Below are 21,263 nucleotides of genomic sequence, written 5' to 3'. Positions count from 1 at the left end.
CCTCAGGTGTATGTGGTTCTTTCTTTATTACAAAACGTTCGATTATAAAGCCATTTGAATGTTGGAATATTTATTCGTCAATACCTGTCATAGTATTGGGTTTTCATACAATTTAAAATGATTCATATTTTTTCTAATTGTTTCCTCGTTTACAAGTGCATAGTATGACAATAAAATGACATTATTGTTCAAGTAAGAGTTTCCGTTTTGACGACCACTGTCGCTATGGATGTACCGGAACGTAGATTGAAATAATGAATCAAAACCCCCGTCAACAAAGCTTTATTAATTACACTTATAAATTTGAAATCGGCAGCATTCTTAAGAGAGATCAGAAATTGTAGCATAATATTAATCTGTAAATGGTAATAAAAAAAATCAAATTGGCCTAAATTGTTCTAGCATATATATTTTAAAAGCAAAATGTAATTGAAACATTTGCAAAGTGATCTGTTTCCATACATTGTAGAAATAGATTGATGACAATATCCTAGAGTGTAATTGGAAATGGCGATCCTAATTTAATGTTAAATACAAAAAAACATTCACGTACATACTTGTCGAGACCTTAGGCATATTTGTGTACATTGTTGAAGCATACATTTGATAAATTCTTTGGAATATACAGTTTATTGTTTATGCAAAAAAAAACATAAACAAATAACTTTTTTTAAAAAGACATTCTTTTCAGTGACTGTACATAGCGTCTATAAAACTGCAAATCTTAACAACAAATAAGCATTAACAAATTGATTGATGTATTTTATAACATCTTTGACTAACTTATATAAATGTTATCGGTTCAAGGGTAATACCATTTATATTAATGTGTTGGGTTTTGAACTAAATGAGTTTAATAGGATTTACTATTCTCAATAGTCCAGTTTTTTATGACTGCTGTTTGTCAACTAGCTTTTGTTTTTGTCATACACAGGTATTGGTCTGTTTCTATTCGAGTAATGGTGTTTGAATGTCTCGTTGTTATCTTCTCATGGAGACTGTATTTATGATAACTGTAAACAAATACAAATTATCCACGTGACTTTATAGTGCTTTTGAACAACAAGGACATCCTGTTCTCCTTAATATATATAATAGCAACAGTTGATAGGTATTTTAATGTACCAATCCATATTAATTACAATTAGTATGTTTCCGAATAATCATGTTTTATGTTTAAATATATATGTGTATTTGAACAAAATAAAACATTTCTAAATCAACCATGTTTCTACAATGTGTAATTCTCTGCATAATCTTCACTGCCAACGGTAAGCATTAACTTTTATTGAATGAATACATATGCAAGTAAATTATAAGTTGTACTGTATAAATAGGAGTGTTACAACATAAAAATAAATTTAACGGTAGCTAACATTGCCTTTAACTTTGGAATAGCTAATTGGTATACTATATACTACATGCACGTACATATGTTTGTCCTCTGAACTGTTAATTGCAATGTTGAAAATAAATAACACTTAGGATTCACAGATACGAGATCTACTAAATGTTAAATCGCTACTATGCAGGACATAGCCTTATGTTTTTGTTCTTCCTTAGAATGGTAATTCTGGTATTCAATATTTACTATTCATCTCGTTTCAAGGAAGTATATCAATGGTTTGAAACAAGTTATCACATTATATTAAATTATCATTACCATGAATAGTTTAGGTAGTTATATATATACGTAAGATAATCAAATAATAATTATAATCAAACGATCAAAGCAAGTTTAATTTTTGTTTAAAATTTTAGAAAATTCATGTTACGCAGATATTTTTTTCTGTATAATATTATACACTTATTGTGTGGGTAATAGCAACTTTGTTGTCTTAAGATACCTGGTATGATAAGGGACAAACAACTTGCTATTACCCACACAACCAGTCATTAGATGTTTTATTATATTGAACAAATCAGTTTTAAGAAAAGGTTTACATAACTCGTCTGAAAGAAAAGAAAAATGTCACATAAACATTCCGCACATGATGAACAATATTTTGTTTTTATAGTTTTGGTTGTTTTATTTATAGATATTTCATTTCCTTTAATCAAGAGTCAAGACTAGAAAAAACTCCCATGTAAGAAAATGAATTCTTCTAGACTAGCTAAAGTACTGAACACAGACCCCTAAATGATATAATACAGTTTACTATATATTTAGATCTTTAAAGAATTCGTCATGAAGATTTTTCTTATTCTTTTTTTTTACTGCCTATGGTAAGTGATATTTAATTTTAAACTAGAACGGACACAGAAGAATTAAAAAAACAAACGATATCATATTGACGTTGCCAAGTGCAAAATTTCAAGTGAAAAAGTTTGTGACGTCATTACTGTCCAATGAAAAATAAGTATGAAAAAGTACGGGAAATATGTTGATGAAACTATTAACCGGGGTATTGTCTTTGAAACTATTGGCTTGCAAATAGTATACACCTATTGACTGGGTGTGAGGGTAATATCAAGTTCGTTGTCCCTCAGATACCAAATATTGCTCTTACCAGCACAAACAGTCATTAGGTGTTTTATTATACTGAACATCACATTATAGTTATTATTGTATTTGAAAATATTTCATTAATTGCAATTAACAAAAGAAAAAGTAAAGCACACCAAACACAAAATCACTTTTAGAATATTACGACCGAATCCATATTATGATTAAGGTTCTATATTTTAGATATTTAAAAATGCGCGAGAAGATTTTTCTCTTTTATAGATGTAATTGCTTATTGTAGTAAAATCGACACAAACAGATTATACTGTTTACAATATTAGGGTTTGACGTTGCAGAGCAAAATAGTGAAAATAGTGAAATTGTCCAATGAAAAATAAGTATGAAAAAGTACGGGAAAGATGATTATGAAACTATTAACCGGGGTTATAGTCTTTGAAACTTTTGAATGGCAAATAGTCTGTGGAATGCTGTGGAATGAAATAGCACAACTATTTCATTATTTTCTTATAAAGAAAAAACATACTGAGGTATAATAATCTGTGGAATGAAATAACACAATAATTTCATTATTTTTTGTATAGAAAAAACAACTATTTTTCAAACTAAACAATATTTGTGTCAGGCTTCTGTCAATGGTTATTTTTGTTAGTATTGCACGAGTTTGAATCCCAGTCAGGGATTTATTTTGTTTGTAGATTTAAGGATAAACACCTCTGAGGAGCCAAACATTTCTAGAATTTAACAATTTTTCTTAACCTGATTTTTGTGTTTATAAGACTATAACAAAGTAATTGGAGAAGAAAACATCATATGGTGGTGCACTTTGTTTTATTACAGCCCTTTGAAAATGGTCCTAAGCGGGAGACCCGTCTATGACTTAAAAGTCAGTCCGATGACGGAAACAATATATGTACGCCTTTTTTTCGCTTTTCTCCCCCTAAAAAAACCAAACTGAATAATCCTTAGAATGGATGACAAATGCGACTACGCTTGGTACCTACATGACACAGAGATATAATGAATAATTTATTGTGGAGGTGATAGAAGCGATACACAAAATGAGGTCTTCTCAAAATGAGGTCTTCTCATTTAAAAGTAAAGATATCTCTTTTGTATATCATTCTAGTAACATGTTCAGTTTACTAAAATTTACAGTAAATAATTACGGAAATAAATTCACATCGTTTTCGTAATATGACTTTTTTCATCCACAATTTTATGAGTATGTGAGTATTAAGATAGGAAAGTCTGTCAATGCAGATTGAGTCACATGCCAATATCTATTTATTTATTTTTGTAATGAAATTGATGAAATTTGCGAAAGACACGTGGTGACAGTACTTCTGTCCGTCAGCAATAGTTTGTTTTTCTTAACCAATCTTCGAGTCACATTCAATTGTGGAAGGGGTAAAAGGGTATTGATTCAAATGTCATAAAAGGCCATTACGATTATATAGTTACAAGGGACTACTCTGTTGTAAGATACCATGTTAAAGAGTAGGTGTTTCCATAATGAACTGCAAACATAAACAGTACTATTTGATGATGTGCTTTATTAGTATTTTAACAATTATTGTCTCTCAAGGGATGCATATTTTAGAAACATTTCATTAGAGTGTTTTTTGGAACAGCAAAATCACAAAATACTAAATTCCTAGTAAAAGTCAATACGAAAAGTCAATACTGTTTGGGTGTTATAGAGAATACATTGGGTGTTATAGAGAATCCGTTACCAAAAAAAAAAACCAATATACTTGTCTCTTTGTCGTTGATTTCTTGATCTTTTTCTGTCTTATAAGGAGTTAGATATGCTGACCTGTCCCTTTATAACACATGATTTTCAACTAATTTGTTTATTCATAATGGTCTTTAAATTTTATCTCTTACCATACAAAGGTGTTCTATTTTCTTCTTTCTTTAATTTGGGGTTGAAGATTGGGAATCTTTAACCGTTATGCAGACCATGTGGCAACACTAAAATTGGAAAAATATGCTTCGCAAAATGTATCGTTTGTTCCATATGTTTCTTTTTCTATACGTAACTTATTTAATATCTCCTTATAATATAACCTATATGTGTTAAATAACTATTATTTACAATATTTAGCCAATAAATCAAGTCAAACAGAGTGCAAGCACAGTTTTGGACCTTTGGCATCTTATTATTCGTTTTGCGGGATAAAGAAAGCGTGTTGTCTCATCGATAGTGGATGGAAATGCACAGAAACAATTGGTGAACATGACGCTTGGTACATTTCACACAGATGCAAATTTTATGGAAGGTTCGTTTATTGCTATTACATCATATTTTTATTGCTTTTACTGTCATTCTCATCGGATACCGGAGGAACGTTTTATTATGTTCTTTGTATTATTTTGTTAGTTACCATCTGTCTGTTTATTGAAAATTGCTGTACTTTTCAATAGTTTCACAAAATAAGATATTTGTTTGCGTTTTTAAATGTTTACTACACTTTCATAACAAACTGTTTAACCGATAACGTTTGTGTTATCTTTTAATGTGTATGTCACTCAATTTAGGAGTATGTAATTTATTGTCAATACTTGCTCTCTGTTTCACATCTACGCATTCCTGTTATATCTTACTCTGGTTTTATCACTATCCAATGCAGTAATGTAACCTTTAAGTTGTTGATTATTCGTTTGTTGGTTTTTGGATCTATGTTATTGAAATTGAGAATGGAAATTGGGAATGTGTCAAAGAGACAACAAACTGACCATAGAAAAAACAACAGCAGAAGGTCACCAACAGGTCTTGCATGTAGTATCTGTTTCTTACTACTCACAATATTGATCATGTCAATATTCAAAACTCTGCTATTAAAACTGAGGTAACAAAAGGGGTTTTAATGAGTGGTAGGAAAAATACTTTCTTTTATTTAAGTCCAAACTTTGACAAGGAAAAAATCCCTATACTACAAAACTATCCACCAGAGATTAATTGAGTTGATGTAATATAAGTAACGAAAACAGGTCACTGTACTGACAAAAACGTATGTAAAACAATTCATACAAAAATAGTAAGGTAACTGAAGTGAACAGATTCTTGACTTTTCTAGGTTCTGACAAGAGCTGTCATACTTTTGAGTTTTGAGCAGCTTTTTCATAGAAATGTTTTATTTTTTAGTTTATACATATTTTATTAATTATCCTCTATTGCATTAAGCGTGAGTTTCGCAGAAAAACAAACAAGGGATCATAACGATTTTAACATCGTACCGTCTAATTTGTCACAGAAAAAGCAAATGTAGAAAAAAAAAATCAATTATCAACAATCAACATTTATTTTACAACTACAGTACTTGCAACCTTAGGCGTTACTATTTCAGCGATCAATCAGCGGTCATCGATCAGTCACCGATCAGTCAAATTCGCGTCAAACTCACGCCAGCAATCCGTCAGATCATAGTAAAAGTAATTGACTGATCGGACGGATAGAACCGATCGACCTTGGTGACGGATTGACCTGTAATACGTCACATGATAAACTAATACAAATTAGAGAATCTAAGTTTCGTTTAGTTTAATTAAAATGGCGACTAGAGATAATCGAACGTTCAATGATCATGATGATACATTTTGCCTTATTAGTAATTATTTAGCAAAGTTTTATTGAAAAGAAATGTACAGATAAAACCTAACATAAATATTATTATAAAAGAATGGTCTTTTTGTTTTATTTAGGTTATATATTTTCAAACCCGTCGGGTTCTAAAACGGTGTCTACATCGCGATTTTGATTTTATTATTTGACAAACATACTCGGGGAAAAGTAAAATGAAAAGATCAGTTAATGAAAGATGTTTAGTTTTTTTCAATATTTAAAATTTTTGTATCCTTATCATCATAAATTCTTATCATAATCACAGACTTTCTATATTCCTGTCACAATCGAAGTTTTAAAAAAATTTATAATAAGAAGACTAATTTTGGATATTTCAAACAATGCAAATAAAATTAAAGTAAGATTATCTGACACTCTTTTAATTTCATGAAAAAAAAACCTATTCTAATCTATAAAAAGTACAAAAATCCAATGGCGGTCAATAATTTTTTGTAATATGAAGGAATATTTGCATTTTAGGCAACGCATACAAAACTTTAATATTTTTTTCCTTAAAGTAGGCATATTTTTTTAATAACAGCCAATCCTGATGTACAAAAAGTACTGAAATTATATGACGGTTAATAATTTGTATCAAAATAAATCAATAACTGCATTCTAATTCCCCAAAAATAAAAGTTTTATGTATTTTAATTCTCAAAAAATTTCAAATAAAATAGCATCATTTTTAACAAAAAAAGACTAATTTTGGTTATTTTAAACAATGCGAATAAAATTTAGTATGATTTCTCTGACACTCTTAAAATATCATGAAAACAACTACTGTATTCTAAACTATAAAAAGTACAAAAAATTCAATGCCGGTCAATAATTTTTAGTCAAATCATGGAAGTATTATATTGACAGGAAGTACTACGACCCGTCTTCAAACGTTTAGTCTGCGATGCCGCGCGCAATTTAATGACATGTTAATTAGCTTGAAACATGGCACGTTATTTACATACCAGCGTGCGGTGCCTTACAATATTGTCATTCTCGGTTGCTTTCGGGATTACGGAAATAAACGAAGAAATCGAAAGTTGTGATAAATTCTTAGGAAACAGCAATCGGCAAACCTCGGCGGATTCCGTTACCTTACATCTGCATATGTGTGCCTAGCCTGGGGTCCTTGCTAATCTTGTCAGTATACGACGCGCAGCTAGATTGGGTCGGATCCCAGGCTAATGTGTGCCGATTGAGTGATTGATGGATTAACGCGAGTTATCATTAATTATATACGCAAAAACATTGAAGATGGAAATTTGAACCAAATTTAATGAATAAATGCCCCATTTTTATAGATTTTTGCACTAGATGTAATATATATATCGCAAGTTGTGATTATATTTTAACAACTGTTTACTCCACTGAGTGGCACACATTTCCTGCATATTTAAGACTATTGTAAATTATCGTTCTGATAAAATCAAAAGATCAAAGAGATTTTAGATAAATGTAGGAATTATTAAGCTTCGTTCTAAATCCAGGGTAAGATCATTGGTTGGTATATTATACGAATGTTCAGCTGAACCCCGCCGAAGCGTTGATTTTTTTTAGTACTGCGACTCGATGATTTGTATAGTGACATTATACAAATTCTTGTGCGACTGTTCAATAATATTTACCAGTATTATTTAAACGGTTTCTTTTTGTCGGATAGTGATAAATTTTAGGGGACAGAAATGTATTATATAAATAGCTATACAGCGTTGTTAGATCTCTGTTTTCTTATGCTGTATTTTGTTGATTGGTACTTGCTCGATTAATTTTCGTATTGTAAACTCGAAATTTCTACTTTTCAAGATTATCCAGTAACTTAACTATATATATTACTATCAACTTCACAGTTTTAATATTTATCAAATATATTTATTTTTAACCGGCGGTACCCGGAACACACCTTAATCGAGATTTAAACTTCACCCACAAACTAATAAAATAATGTCGCTCACTATTTCAAATCGTTGTAGAATAATTAATTCTGGGCCGATTTTCATTTTTTATGCATCAGTCGATTTGTTTGAATAAATTGTTCACGAATAAAGGTCTACCGACGCGATTGAGATATGTAAAGGTGTTTTCCGACAGGTAATATTGTTAAGTTGTCTCGATTAAAACCACGTGATTGATAAGAAGCATCTCTGGTCAATTGATGACCGCGGCATCGCAGATAATCACAAAAGAAATTAACGACAGCGTGCTAATTAGACAGTTTCCATATCTTTTCTACAGGGCAACCCGGGTTATAAATAAATGCTAATTAATCGTTGTAGTTCCTGTCAATATAATACTTCCATGGTCAAATGAAGAAATACTTGCATTTTAGGCAACATATATCTATGTAAAATGTAATTAACTATAATCCATCAATATATTTATACATAACACCATATATATCTTATCTTTTTCTCACACGAGCTATCTGTATAGATTGAGCAGTTTCAATTTCTTAGCACTTTATCCCGTTCTTTTCATTTGTTATGTTAATTTCGTTTACATTAAATTTCTGGTGGAGTGATCTTTTGCCACGTGCTACTCGTTAAAAATTATACGAAAGCAAATTCATTCATAAAAATTGGATTTAAGAAACTGTGATATTTGATACACATGACTTCAATGATTGCAAAATATTACAAGTTAATCCTCTTATGTATGCGAGCATTACACTCATGCAACATAATTGTATTTGAAGGTCCAACTCTTATAAAAAGATCAAGAGAACACGACATCAGACGTATACAACTACTTTACCAGCCTATATCAAGACAACTTATAACCGACGACAAAGAAATAGAAACATGAATAGGATGAACATTGGTAAAAACTCTTACAAAACTCTAAGGTACATATAAATATGTATGGAAATCAGTGTAGAAATTTTATAATTAACGTATTATATTCGAAACCGATAGTAATAGAAAATATCATTTCCGTTTGGGAAAAGACAAATATTTTTCTTCACCAAAAGTATATATTTTGATTACGGATATGTATACGTAGTCATCATAATTAAATTGGAAAAACACTATTTTAGTACATTTTTTATCTAGAATTCGCCCTTTTAAATCAATATTTTATTTTAGCAACATTTAGATTATATCATACTTTATAAAGAAGCCTTGATTATATGAAATCACAGTTTTCTTTGTTATTTATTTTTATTTTTAAAAAATCTTGTAAAATGTATTTTTTTGTAAAATGTAATTTTTTTGTAAAATTTTAAATGTACTTATACACATTGTTATAAATATGATAGAATTTGATGCGGCTGTCATACAAGTGAGAGGTTTAGCGCTATTAAACTAGGTTCAATGCACAATTTTCTTCATTTAAAAATGCCTGTACCAAGTTAGGAATATGACTGCTGCTGTCCATTCGTTTAATGTGTTTTATCATTTGATCATGCTATTTTATTAGGGACTTACCGTTTTAAATTTTCCTTGGAGCTCACTATTTTTGTGATTTTACTTTTTATCGTCCTTCTTACCTATATCACTCTGCTCTGTCGCTCCGTAATTCTCGTATCAAGACCTAAAAACGAGACCAAGCATTTTCAGCGACAACACAATGTGAGAGGATAAGACGTTATCAAGCTGACTTTCGTCAAGCGTAAAAATATCTTAGGAAGTGGGGAAAGACTAGTGATAGAACGATAAACAGATAATCGGGTTTTCTTCGTATAGATATTGTGAAATATCAGCCGCTCCACACAATGTGAAACCTTTTAGCTCGTTTGCTGTCCTCACTCTCAAAACAGATTCTCATTGTGGCTCTCGGCTGATATTTTACGATATCAATGTGTAGAAAACCCGATATTTATACTTATAAACATCAATTTAAATCATAAATAGTTTAAGTTCCTAACTAGACCTTTTATATATGCATTACCATATTCAGAACGAAACAAATGGATGCGGTATTAAAATTAACACTGAAAAATTGAAAAAAACGGATACTCTAACGTTCTGAATTTTAACAGAGAAGTTTACACGGAAGTTTTAAATGGAGACTTGCATTTATACCTAGTCACATCAGATTTACCATCAATCACTTGTTTGTCTACTTACAATAACTAGAAAACCAGAGTGTAAAACATGGATGGAACTGAAAATGCGTCACTTGGTATTGCACAATCAGACAAAAACAATACGTGTGTAAACGAGTAGCAAAAGATACCAACAGGGATATTCATTAGTTAAAAATAACGTCATGGCTCAAAAACATTGAGATAAACAATAGAAGACAGAACAATATGAACCACGTCAAACACCGCTGAGATTCTGATGTGCTCCAGAAGAGAAAGTAGGTCCTGTCCCTCATGTGGGACCCGTTGGTTTGCGTACATAACAACAAACCCAGTAATCATTCTAGTTGTTATACCACCATCAATTCTCCCCTTTAACTCTTATATAAAATGAAAAAAAAATGGTACACAAAGTATCTTGTTTTCAAATAAAGAAATATATTGCATGAGTATTGAAGTTTTGAAATTTTCAGTACTATAGACAAAATGTCATATAATAATTTATTGCATGTACGAAACAAAAACATCACTGGAAGTTAACCAATCAAATGTCCACCTTTTTTCTGTTTACAAGCTTCAGTAACCATGCAAAGACGAGTGTTCAATATATTCTATAGAAACACTAAATGGAAGAATAATGGTCCTTCAATCCACCCAAGCTATATATTTATGATTTTTTCTTCTTTCTGCAATGATATGAAAGATTAACTGCCAATTTCAAGGGAATGTTGTGTCTGACAATTTCACGTATGCAATCGGATGTGACGTACTATAAAATATTGGTATTACATCTCTAACTCGGTAGGTCGCGTTCGGGGAACGGCGGACTGGACGGTAATTACAACAATTAGATAAAAACAACATCTATTATCTTTTCAATGGATATTCCATAACTGTTAACCAAATCTGAATGTTGACTGTAAAGGAAATAAGTTCAACGGCACCACTAGAAACTCTTAGTTTTATAGTTTCCTTGTGATCAGAAGCCATCCTTCGTGGAAATCATTGTAGGAAATAAAACACCTGCGATATCGTTTCAACTGTAAAAGATTCGTATGCAAAGAAACAGTAACTCGTTACACTAGTTGCCTATAAAAATATAAAACTGACAAACGAATGAACAGAACACTCATTCCGCATAAGATGAGCATCGAACTATCAATTCTGTGTTGACATGAATTATCATTGATATGATAATAAATATAAATCCACTCTTTGTTTGGGCGTCAAGGCTTTTCGAATTCGGGTTATTCGTTTGGCGTGTTTTTAACCATGACAATAAAGTTGAAACTTTCACATTACGTAAGCCTTTGATCTGGCAAGAATATAAAATGAGAGCTTCTGCCTCACCATGATTTTAAGATGGACAACAATACAAGTAGTAGTCACTTGCTTTTGGTGTCATAAATAGAAACAGCATATTTTTTTCTTGAATTATACTTGTCGTTGTAAACATCTGTTTTAAAACAAACCGTCATATGCATATTTCAGATGTGGCTTAAGGTCTTTGGTTACTACACAGCTAAAAGCACGTTTTAATTCATAAATTATTTTTTTTTGCTAAATATATTTCCTTCATTTGTAACGAAATTGTACATAAGTTTGTTCTGCTTTTTAATCTTATTTTAAACAAAATATTGTTACTTTCATCTATATTTGATGAAAGATTTTTATAAGATGTCACTTGGAAAATAAGAACAAAAATGTTAGCAGTTATATGATATTTATTTTAGAACTAATATACTGTCCAGAAGATTTCCAAGATATATAAGAAGCACAACAGAGTACAGATATTCAGAATACGAACCTACTTCAGAGGTCAACCTGTTCCGAATTCTTCCAGCGTAAGAAAATCGTATACTTAATACTTAAAACGTGTAAATAAATACCCAAAACATATTAATTGAAATACAAACCTACATCCTTCATTCTGAAGATAAGTACATATCGGTTTGAAATAAAAGCAACTCCAATATAGTAAACACAAGACAACTCATTTCAATCACCACTTTTCTCTACTCTGTACGGTTTGATGTTAAACACATTATGGCAAAGCCTATTTTTACCTCAAGGTGTCTTGATGTTAGTGTTGTAAATTACTGTAACATACATGTAAGCGTATTTTTTTTTTACTTTTAATTTTTTTATTTCAAACAATTACAAGATATACATTTGTTCATGACATTCTATTAAAAAGATCAAGAAAAATAAAATTTAAATATTTACAATAGGGAAGAAAAAAACAAACAAAAAAAAAACAAAAAAGAAAACAAAATAAAAAAAACCGCAATGGTTACATCCCTATCTCTATTGTAAATAATCACATATTCGTTTCAAAAACATTCCATACTTGGTCAAATTCAGTTAAGAAATAACTGATGCAAGATAAACTTTATAGTAGTTTTAACATGGGTAGGCATTATATTCGTGATTATTTATGCCCGAACGATGGTGAGATAAACCTATGAAATCTTTGTGCGGCTAAAAATTCTATTTCAATTAATTTAGAGTAATAGTAGTGGCAATGATAATCTTCGTCTGTGTATGTTGCTGTTTAAACAACGACAGGAAACAACGTAGGATGAGACTTAAAAATAGAAGACGTCTTCAACAATCAAGGGCCTTACAACAGACAAATGAACAACAACAGTTTAGCGTTATAGGTAAGATTTTAAAAATCAACCTGAAACAAAATCTCCCAAAAAAACAATACAAAAAAAACGTTACTTAAAAATAAATATGTTTGTCTTCTTACCTTGGAAATGCTGAAACCTCAAAAAATATCGAAAAACACATTCAACAATCAAAAGTATAATAAAAGGACAAACAAGACCGTTATTGAAATATCAAAATTCAAAATAAAGAATGTTAATAAGAAAACATTAAATAAGAATAACACACTATCGGGATACGAAATAATCTTTGTGCTTTTAATTCATTAATGTAAATATCTTGTATAACAGATGTGTATTTATTAACACTAGGTTTGTACTATGACAATGGAAATGCTGTTGCCGGTGTTACTTATCCAAGGACACAGCTGAGCTATGGAGCCGATTTGGAAAGGCTCATCAATTCTACATCTGACTGTTCAGCATCTCTTCCCACAGTTAACCCACCAGCATATGAAGCTATCATCAATAATGGCAATAAAACCGCTATTGATTTATATAATCCAAGGACATACACAGGAGACGTTGAGAAAAGACACACCCAGCATATACCAAATAACGGCACAGTATTTACATTCATTGACGATACAAAATATATGCCCACAGTTAGTCCACCAGCATACGAGGATATCATGAAAGAAAATGCAGCCGCAATTGTTTCATATAATCCAGGAACACACACACAAGACAACGAGGAAAGGCTTGCCAATTATATTGCGAATGACGGTACTGTTACTCATTTATAAGACGATCCAACATCGACATCTACGTGCACAACAAATCCCCATAATACGAACATTATATGTATAAACATATCGAGATCGAGTGCACGTTTTAATCTTTGCATTTAGACATCATTTTTTTTTGTCATCTTTTTTTGTTGGACATTGACTTAAATGAATTTACCTTTGGACTTTTCTATTTTCTCTTTTATTGTAGTATTATCATTGTAATTAAAACACAAAGAATGTTACGCTGCCAATATGAATAGTGTAAAAATAAAGATAAATTTTAAATATGTTAGACTCAGATTTACTTACGGCCTTTAATCGACGTCTGTTCCTCAAATCGACATCTTAATATGACATCACAATCTCAAATCGACGTCCAATATAGTGATACTATAATCCGACGTCCTGTATTGCAAAAACCACATCCGATTGATTTTAGTCGTCTTTAATTCATGTTCAATATCGATAAATAATAAATGACTTGGCTTAATTAACACTTATACATGCATATGTTTTGTAGGGTTTTTATAACAACTAAAGTTTCCAACATTTATACATAGTTTCCATAAAATATGCTAATAAATGTTTATTTTTTTATTTTATTTTTTTTTAATTTATCATATTTATTAAAATCTGTACATTTGTTAGTTTAATGTTTATCTTAATGAAAAGTTAATCCAACAGATCTACAAACTAGTGTATCTTTCCTATTCATAATAATAAATGATACTAGTATGCATGTATGTGTATGTCAATGAGAAAGCAACCCAACGACAAAGAAAACCAAACGACATCTAGAAGCATTATTTAATCTCCCACAATAGATAAAATAAAGAAATACACCTAATTGATTTGACATTATTATAATTTGAACTCTCTGTTATAAATTCGTATCAAATTTCTGAGTTTTACACTTGAAATTGAATACGCAAAAATTGTTATTATGTTTATATGTTGTGCTGCTGTCCTGGGTGTTTGATGGCTTCTGTTTGTCATATGGTGTATTCGAAATTGTTTGGGTGTTTCTTTTTATAAATAAGACCGTTAATATTTTAATTTGAATTGTTTACATTATTCATGTCATAACCTTTTAAAGCCTTTGTGGTATGATCTTTTTATTGTCGAAAGCCGTACGGTTGCCTTAAAGTGCTCACATCCACTTTATTTGAACTCTGGTGGTTAGCTTGTGGAAATCAGACCACTTTGACATCTGCCTATTATTTTTATTTAATTTCTAATATTCAAAATTTGATATTACGTCCTATTAACATACTTAGTCTAGTTTTTTTTTTTTTTTTTTTTTATATAAATTATTGTTTTTTTTAAACAGATCTTATTTGTAACACATAACATGCTTAAAGCTCTAATGTTTCAGCTGCTATCGGTTTAGTTCGATTTTGTATTCTGTGTCCAAAATGGACGTTAATTGAGCAGCTGAAAACTGGACGTCGATTAGAGGACCAAAGATTGGACGTTGATTAGAGAGACATAACATTGGCTATCGATTTGGAATCTTATTTTACTGTGACGTGAGATTTTGGACTTGATTTGAGGAACGAATGTCGTTAAAGACTCTAACATATACACATTCAATATTTATATCGACTTTATCGTGCATACTTGCAGATTCAATTAGGGTTCATCACACATTTATTTGTGTTGATTGATTATTCGGCGTTTCTAAATGCAACGGACGTTCAGTTCATTTTGATATCTTTAAATAATGATAGCTGGTAAATTCTCAAATGTACGATGCCTATTTCACGAGAGCAAAGGTTTTTGTTCATAATTAATTTCTTGATTTTTTTAATGCATGAACTTAATAGAGGTTATATGCATTTTTTATACAATAGATAAAAAATTAAAAAAAATAAACAGACAATTTACAACATATCATTAACACAGCTGAATTAATTTCGATTGGTTAATTGAAGATAAAGGGGCTTCGGTGGCCGAGTGTCTTAGTATTTACTACTGTAATCACTAGCCAGTAAACACTGAAGTTGTGAGTTCGAACCCCGCTCGTGTGGGTGCACTCGACTACAATATTAATTGAATAGGATTGTCAGATTTCCTATCAAAGGTCGGTGCATTTTCTCCGGGCACTCCGTCTTCCTCCACCAATAAAAAATAACCGCCACGAAATAGCTTTATGCGGTGCTTAAAAGTGGCGATAAAACACAAAATATCGAAAATCAAATATATTGAAGATAGTGATTGTAGACAAATGTTGCTAGGATATAGATTTCAAACAATTTATAAAGTGTCTCTGTTTTTATCTCTTTTTTTAATGAAAATAAAGAAGTCTAGTGGTAACCAAAGTTCATCTCAGATGAATTCGGCTGTTCCTTTATATGACAAATCCTTCTATTGGATCAACATTGGAGGTAGCACACGGATGAAAACACATTTTATATTCAAAAATACCCTAAATACTGATCCCATGCCTAATATTCCATATTCTGTGTTACAAATCTAGGCTCTACTAACATGGAAAGGTAACACTAGACAAACGGAAATGGAAATTTTAGTTCATTTGCTTCCAACATTTGGGTTTTAGATGACGGTTTATCAAAATGAGTACGTCATACAAATCGAATGTAAAATGTGGTTTTCAGGCTTTCTGGCACTTGGTCAGCATCGCTGCTAGAAAACTTCTCGCTTTTATTCTGTGGTTAGCAAGTCGAAATGTACTTTTGCATTGTTTATTTGTGTATTTCTCTGTCCTGAATGGTTTTGTATCTATTATTGTATTCCTGTCATGTAATGTGTCATTTTAGTATGATATTTAGCATTGCTATAAAAACGCGATGTTTTGTTAGCCAAAAAAATCAGGTTCAACCCAACATTGTTTCTTAAAATATTATGTACCAAGTCAGGAAAATGGCAATTGTAACCGTATTGTTCGTTTCTGTGTGTGTTGCATTGTCTTTTTTTTTGTTGTTGCACATCAGTGTTTCTGCTATTTCGTTGTTTCCCTCTTATAGATTATGTGTTTCACTCGGTTTCAGTTTGTGTTCCTGGTTTGTTTTCACCCAATCAATTTATGACTTGCGAACAACGGTATACTACTGTTGCCTTTATTGAGGATATCATCAGTTCAGCAGTCCTGGCGTACTAAATTATAATCCTGGTACCTTTGATAGCTTTTTTTCAATCTTGACACTTTTGTCCGCTTGTAAGTTATATTTTATTACTTGAAATCACTATCACCATTATTATTTGTAATTGTTTGACTTGTTGTTGAAAAAGACTTCGAATATTTGTTTAATTCAAGTAGAATTTGACAACCAGTGAATGAAGCATTTACAAGGGAAATTAATCCTGCCTTATTCGGATGAAACAACAGGAACTGGAATATAATTTGATATGCCAGAAGCGCGTTTCGTCTACAAAAGACTCATCAGTGACGCCAAAATCAAAATGGTTAGAAAACCAAGTACAAAGCTGAAGAGCATCAATGACAAACTGAATTTATATACATTTACCTACTTCTAAGTCTGTGATTCGTAATGAAATATCCTATGTACATTTTTAGCTCAACTGGCCCGAAGGGCCAAGTGAGCTTATGCCATCACTTGGCGTCCGTCGTCGTCCGTCGTACGTCGTCTGTCGTCTGTCGTACTCGTCGTCTGTCGTCGTAAACTATTTCAAGAATCTTCTCCTCTGAAACTACTAGGCCAAATACTTCCAAAATTTAACTGAATGTTCCTTAGGGTATTTAGTTTATAAATTGTATCCGAAGTTTTGATTTATCAACAAACATGGTCGCCATTGCTAAAAATAGAACATAGGGGTCAAATGCAGTTTTTGGCTTATATCTCAAAAACGAAAGCTTTTAGAGCAAATCTGACGTGAAGTTAAAATGTCCATTAGGTAAAGATCTATCAGCCCTGAAATTTTCAGATGAATCAAACAACCAATTGTTGGATTGCTGCCACTTTAAAATTGGTAATTTTAAGAAAATTTTGCAGTTTTTGGTCATGATCTTGAATATTATTAAAGATAAAGATAAACTGTAAACAACAAAAATGATCAGCAAAGTAAGATCTACAAATAAGTTAATATGACCAACATTATCAATTGACCCCTTAAGGGGCTTTTGTCCTTTAATGACAATTTTTCACAATTTGTAAAAATCTTCTCTAAAACTACTCAACCAAATACAACCAAACTTCAACTGAATGATCAGTAGTGTGTATAAAATAAAGTTTGTGCTTTATTTGCTATTTCGTAAAAAAAACATGGCCGTCATGGCTAAAAATAAAACACAGGGTAAAATGCAGTTTTTGGCTTATATCTCAAAAACTCCAGCATTTAGAGCAAATAAGACACGAAGTTAAAGTATGTATTAGGTCAAGGTCTACCTGTCCTGAAATTTTCAGCCCAATTGGGTAACTGGTTTTTCAGGTATAATCAGACAATATACGTATAGTGTCTTGAAATATGAAATTTATTTGTATGAGGCTTAGAAACGGGAAAATGCGAGGTTCTACCGAGCATTTTCCCGTTTCGTGCCAAATACAAATAAATTTCATATTTCAAGATACTGTACGTATATTGTTTTTATACTGAAATCCAAAAAAAAAAAAGAAAAATGAAAAAAAACATGTAACAAAAATTGTTAAAAAAAGTGTTTGGAATTTCCCTCTTGAGGTACCATTTTGGGGTATTTCCCTATGAGCGTAGTCCAGGTGGTAAGACATTGGCGTATTAAGGAATTAGAAAGGGAAAATGAACTTAATTAATAACATTTGATAAACATGAGATATGAATAACCAATTTGAAGACATAAAAGTTTAAATTGAAAAAAAGTTTGACCATTGTTACTTTACGTTGTCATGGTCGTGACGTGATGTTGTTGATGAAATACAATAAGGAGGCGGGGCTTATACGTCAGTTGGGGTCATTGACGTATAAAGCTAACGTTTATACGTATACCTTTATCTGTACAGTAAACTAGCTGATTGCAGTATAATGCCCCTGAAATGATGATTTTAAAGAAATTTTGAAGTTTTTGGTTATTATCTTGAATATTATTATAGATACAGATAAACTGTTTATAGCAAAAATGTTAAGCAAAGTAAGATCTACAAATAAGTTGATTTAACCAAAATTGTCAATTGACCCCTTAAGGAGTTATTGCCCTTAAAAGACTTTTTTTTACAATTTGTTCATCATGTTGACTTACTTTAAAAAAATCTTCTCCTTTGAAACTGTTGTATCAGTTTCGGCCAAACTTAGGCTAAATGAGTTTCAGAGTATCTAGTATAAATTTTATTTCCCTGTATGTAAAGAAACATAGCTCCAATTGCTAAAATAGAACATAGGAGAAAATGATTTTTGTTTTGCTTTTGAAGAAAAAAGAGCCTCTTGTTTTATATGAAAGATGCATTAGATATACCTATTAACTCTTAAAAGATAACGCACACTATGACACTCTAAGTTCCTTCGAATCATTCAAAAATATATAAGGTGTTTTTCCTTTATATTCAGTTGTTACTATTAAGAAATAACTTTGTTGACTTCTTATAAAAGAGTAGTGATTTTTTGGTGTGTTTTGTTTCTGTTTCATAAAGGTTGGTTTCTTAATTAAAAGTATTTCTAATTACATTCATAATGATACCAATACAAATTTTAAGTTTAAACCTTATTACTATAACTACTGTTTACAGTCGATGCATCTTAATTTATATCTTTCATGACATACTATCTTAGATATTCTTGTGAAAGCTTCGATGTGCATACTGAGATATGGGGCAACTCAGTCCAAAGAGTATCACCATTCACTCCTAATATTGGTCGTATGGCATGCTACTGTCCTCTATAGATAAACACTATTTATTTCTTTTCATACATGTACGATCTCTGTAGACATTAATTTACCTGTTTCTTTACGAGCGTTTCCAAAAACACTAGAAAAATACAAGTTTTTTTAAATTTCTCTTATCCCCCCTTTACATACGATATCAACTTATGAATATATTAAAACTTGGAAGACAATTTAAACAGAATTCGTCGCTCAAGAATATTTTCATTGAATGTTGTGTATGTTGAAGACAAAACAAAAATCTTGAATTTCACTTATTGCCTGCAATAATGTCATACCTTCATTTATCGTATTGCCTAGGTTTTAACCTTAATGTCTTACTTCACTTATTGCGCTAATTCATATATTGTACATATTATAACATCCACATACATTGTATGAATACATACAAAATAAGGCAAAAGCATAAGGAGATGACTATTTTTAAAAACATTCGAAAGCAAACTATTGAAAAATAAACACATTTAAGTTTTTATGAAAATATGGGTTCGGTTATAGTTTTAACTTTGATTTAATGTTATCGTTAACGATGTTATGGTATGTCTTTCAATATATCGGTTTATTGCACAAGTACAATTAAACTGAAATTTTAGGTCAATATCGCCGTATTTTTGTATTTTTGGATGAGGACTAGAAACTGGGAAGAGAAATATTTACTTACTGCTTTGAATTTGGGGTTCGTCACGTAATATTTTTTTTCTTCATTTCTATCGTTTAAGATTGAAAAACTGATATCTGTATTTAACTAAGAGTAATGTCACGGGGGGGGGGGGGGGGGGGGTCTCTTCCTATATAAAGGTATATACATATGTGCCGCTGGAATGGGTCCCTTTTTTGATCCGTCAAATATATCAATGGGGTGCAATTTTACCGAGGAAATATATCAATAGGTAGTAATTGACCGATTGTGATATATCAATGGGTCATAAATATATGAATGGGTTATGATTTCGCTGTGAAATATATGTATAGGTAGGGATTTCACAATTATTCAATATATGAATGGGGGGTGTTTTTAAAATCCCAGCTGCACACCTGTACCCAAAATCCCATGTTGAGACCCCCCCCCCCCCCCGTGAGTAATGTATGAGGTTATGCGATTGTCTATTGAAGCCAAATATATCAATATGTTGTAATTATTTATATAAACTTTCTGAATATAGTCAATATTTAAATTAATGTTTTGAATTATTCATGGTTTTTAAAATTTTCATTTGATATTGAAATTATCGGACGACGAATAAGCAGCCAGCTCCTAACTTCACAAACATCGTATAGTTTAATCAAGGTACATAAAAGGTGCATATGATATGTAAAAGACATTGTTTGGACATACATACAAAATAAGGTCAAGACAAAATAGAATTCCTTTGAAAAAAAAAGGAAAAAGCAAGCGAACTACCTTAAAATAAACATTGTTTTGATTTAATAATAGTTCGGGTTTTTCCGTTTTAGCTATGGATGACTGATATCACTAACGATTTAATTTGAGGTCTTTAGAATACAGGTTTATTGTACAAGCACCACAGAAGAAAAGAAATCTAAGGTCAATATCAGGAAAAACCTAAATTGTGTATGAGGCCTAGACTGGTGTGGGCGTCGTTAACTTTAATTTTTTATCAATTCCTTTTAAAAAGAAAGAAGCTGATACTATCAGACAAATCATCATTTCTATACGTCATCTATGAAAGGCTACAATAATATCTATGCAAATATTTACACATAATCTACATGCATTCCCTTTATAAGCTCCCTATTCAGAATGAAGTTTTTTTTTATAAATATGATATTGTTTACGTATTACACCTTTCTTTAGAATATGATAACAGGAACTGTTCCTGGTGCAGTAAAAATAAAATGGAATCCCTCCTAAGAAACTTCCTGTAATTATCAGACTTGTTAAAGGCGATGGAG

At 31.2% G+C, this 21,263-nt stretch overlaps 1 protein-coding gene across 1 annotated transcript; it reads left to right on the top strand.

Annotated features, from left to right (window-relative positions):
• The first annotated feature begins 1,120 nt into the window (after window positions 1-1,120).
• Window positions 1,121-13,756, top strand: LOC134696123 (uncharacterized). The gene is made up of 6 exons (XM_063557741.1): window positions 1,121-1,271; window positions 4,575-4,749; window positions 8,785-8,934; window positions 11,850-11,960; window positions 12,625-12,779; window positions 13,101-13,756. The coding sequence occupies exons 1-6, from the start codon at window positions 1,226-1,228 to the stop codon at window positions 13,532-13,534; spliced, it is 1,071 nt and encodes a 356-aa protein (XP_063413811.1). The 5' UTR covers window positions 1,121-1,225; the 3' UTR covers window positions 13,535-13,756.
• Window positions 13,757-21,263: the final 7,507 nt, after the last annotated feature.

The sequence above is a fragment of the Mytilus trossulus genome, chromosome 14, assembly GCF_036588685.1.
Source record: "Mytilus trossulus isolate FHL-02 chromosome 14, PNRI_Mtr1.1.1.hap1, whole genome shotgun sequence".
Classification (NCBI taxonomy): domain Eukaryota; kingdom Metazoa; phylum Mollusca; class Bivalvia; order Mytilida; family Mytilidae; genus Mytilus; species Mytilus trossulus.
Note: the sequence above shows the minus strand (reverse complement) of the source record. Positions and strands in the feature narration are given on the sequence as shown.

Excerpts from the sequence above, each read along its gene's own strand:
- LOC134696123 (XM_063557741.1), top strand. The coding sequence starts at position 1,226 with ATGTTTCTACAATGTGTAATTCTCTGCATAATCTTCACTGCCAACG. Across the intron at positions 4,750-8,784 it reads AGATGCAAATTTTATGGAAG|GTCCAACTCTTATAAAAAGA; the intron begins GTTCGTTTATTG and ends TTGTATTTGAAG. Across the intron at positions 8,935-11,849 it reads AACTCTTACAAAACTCTAAG|AACTAATATACTGTCCAGAA; the intron begins GTACATATAAAT and ends TATTTATTTTAG.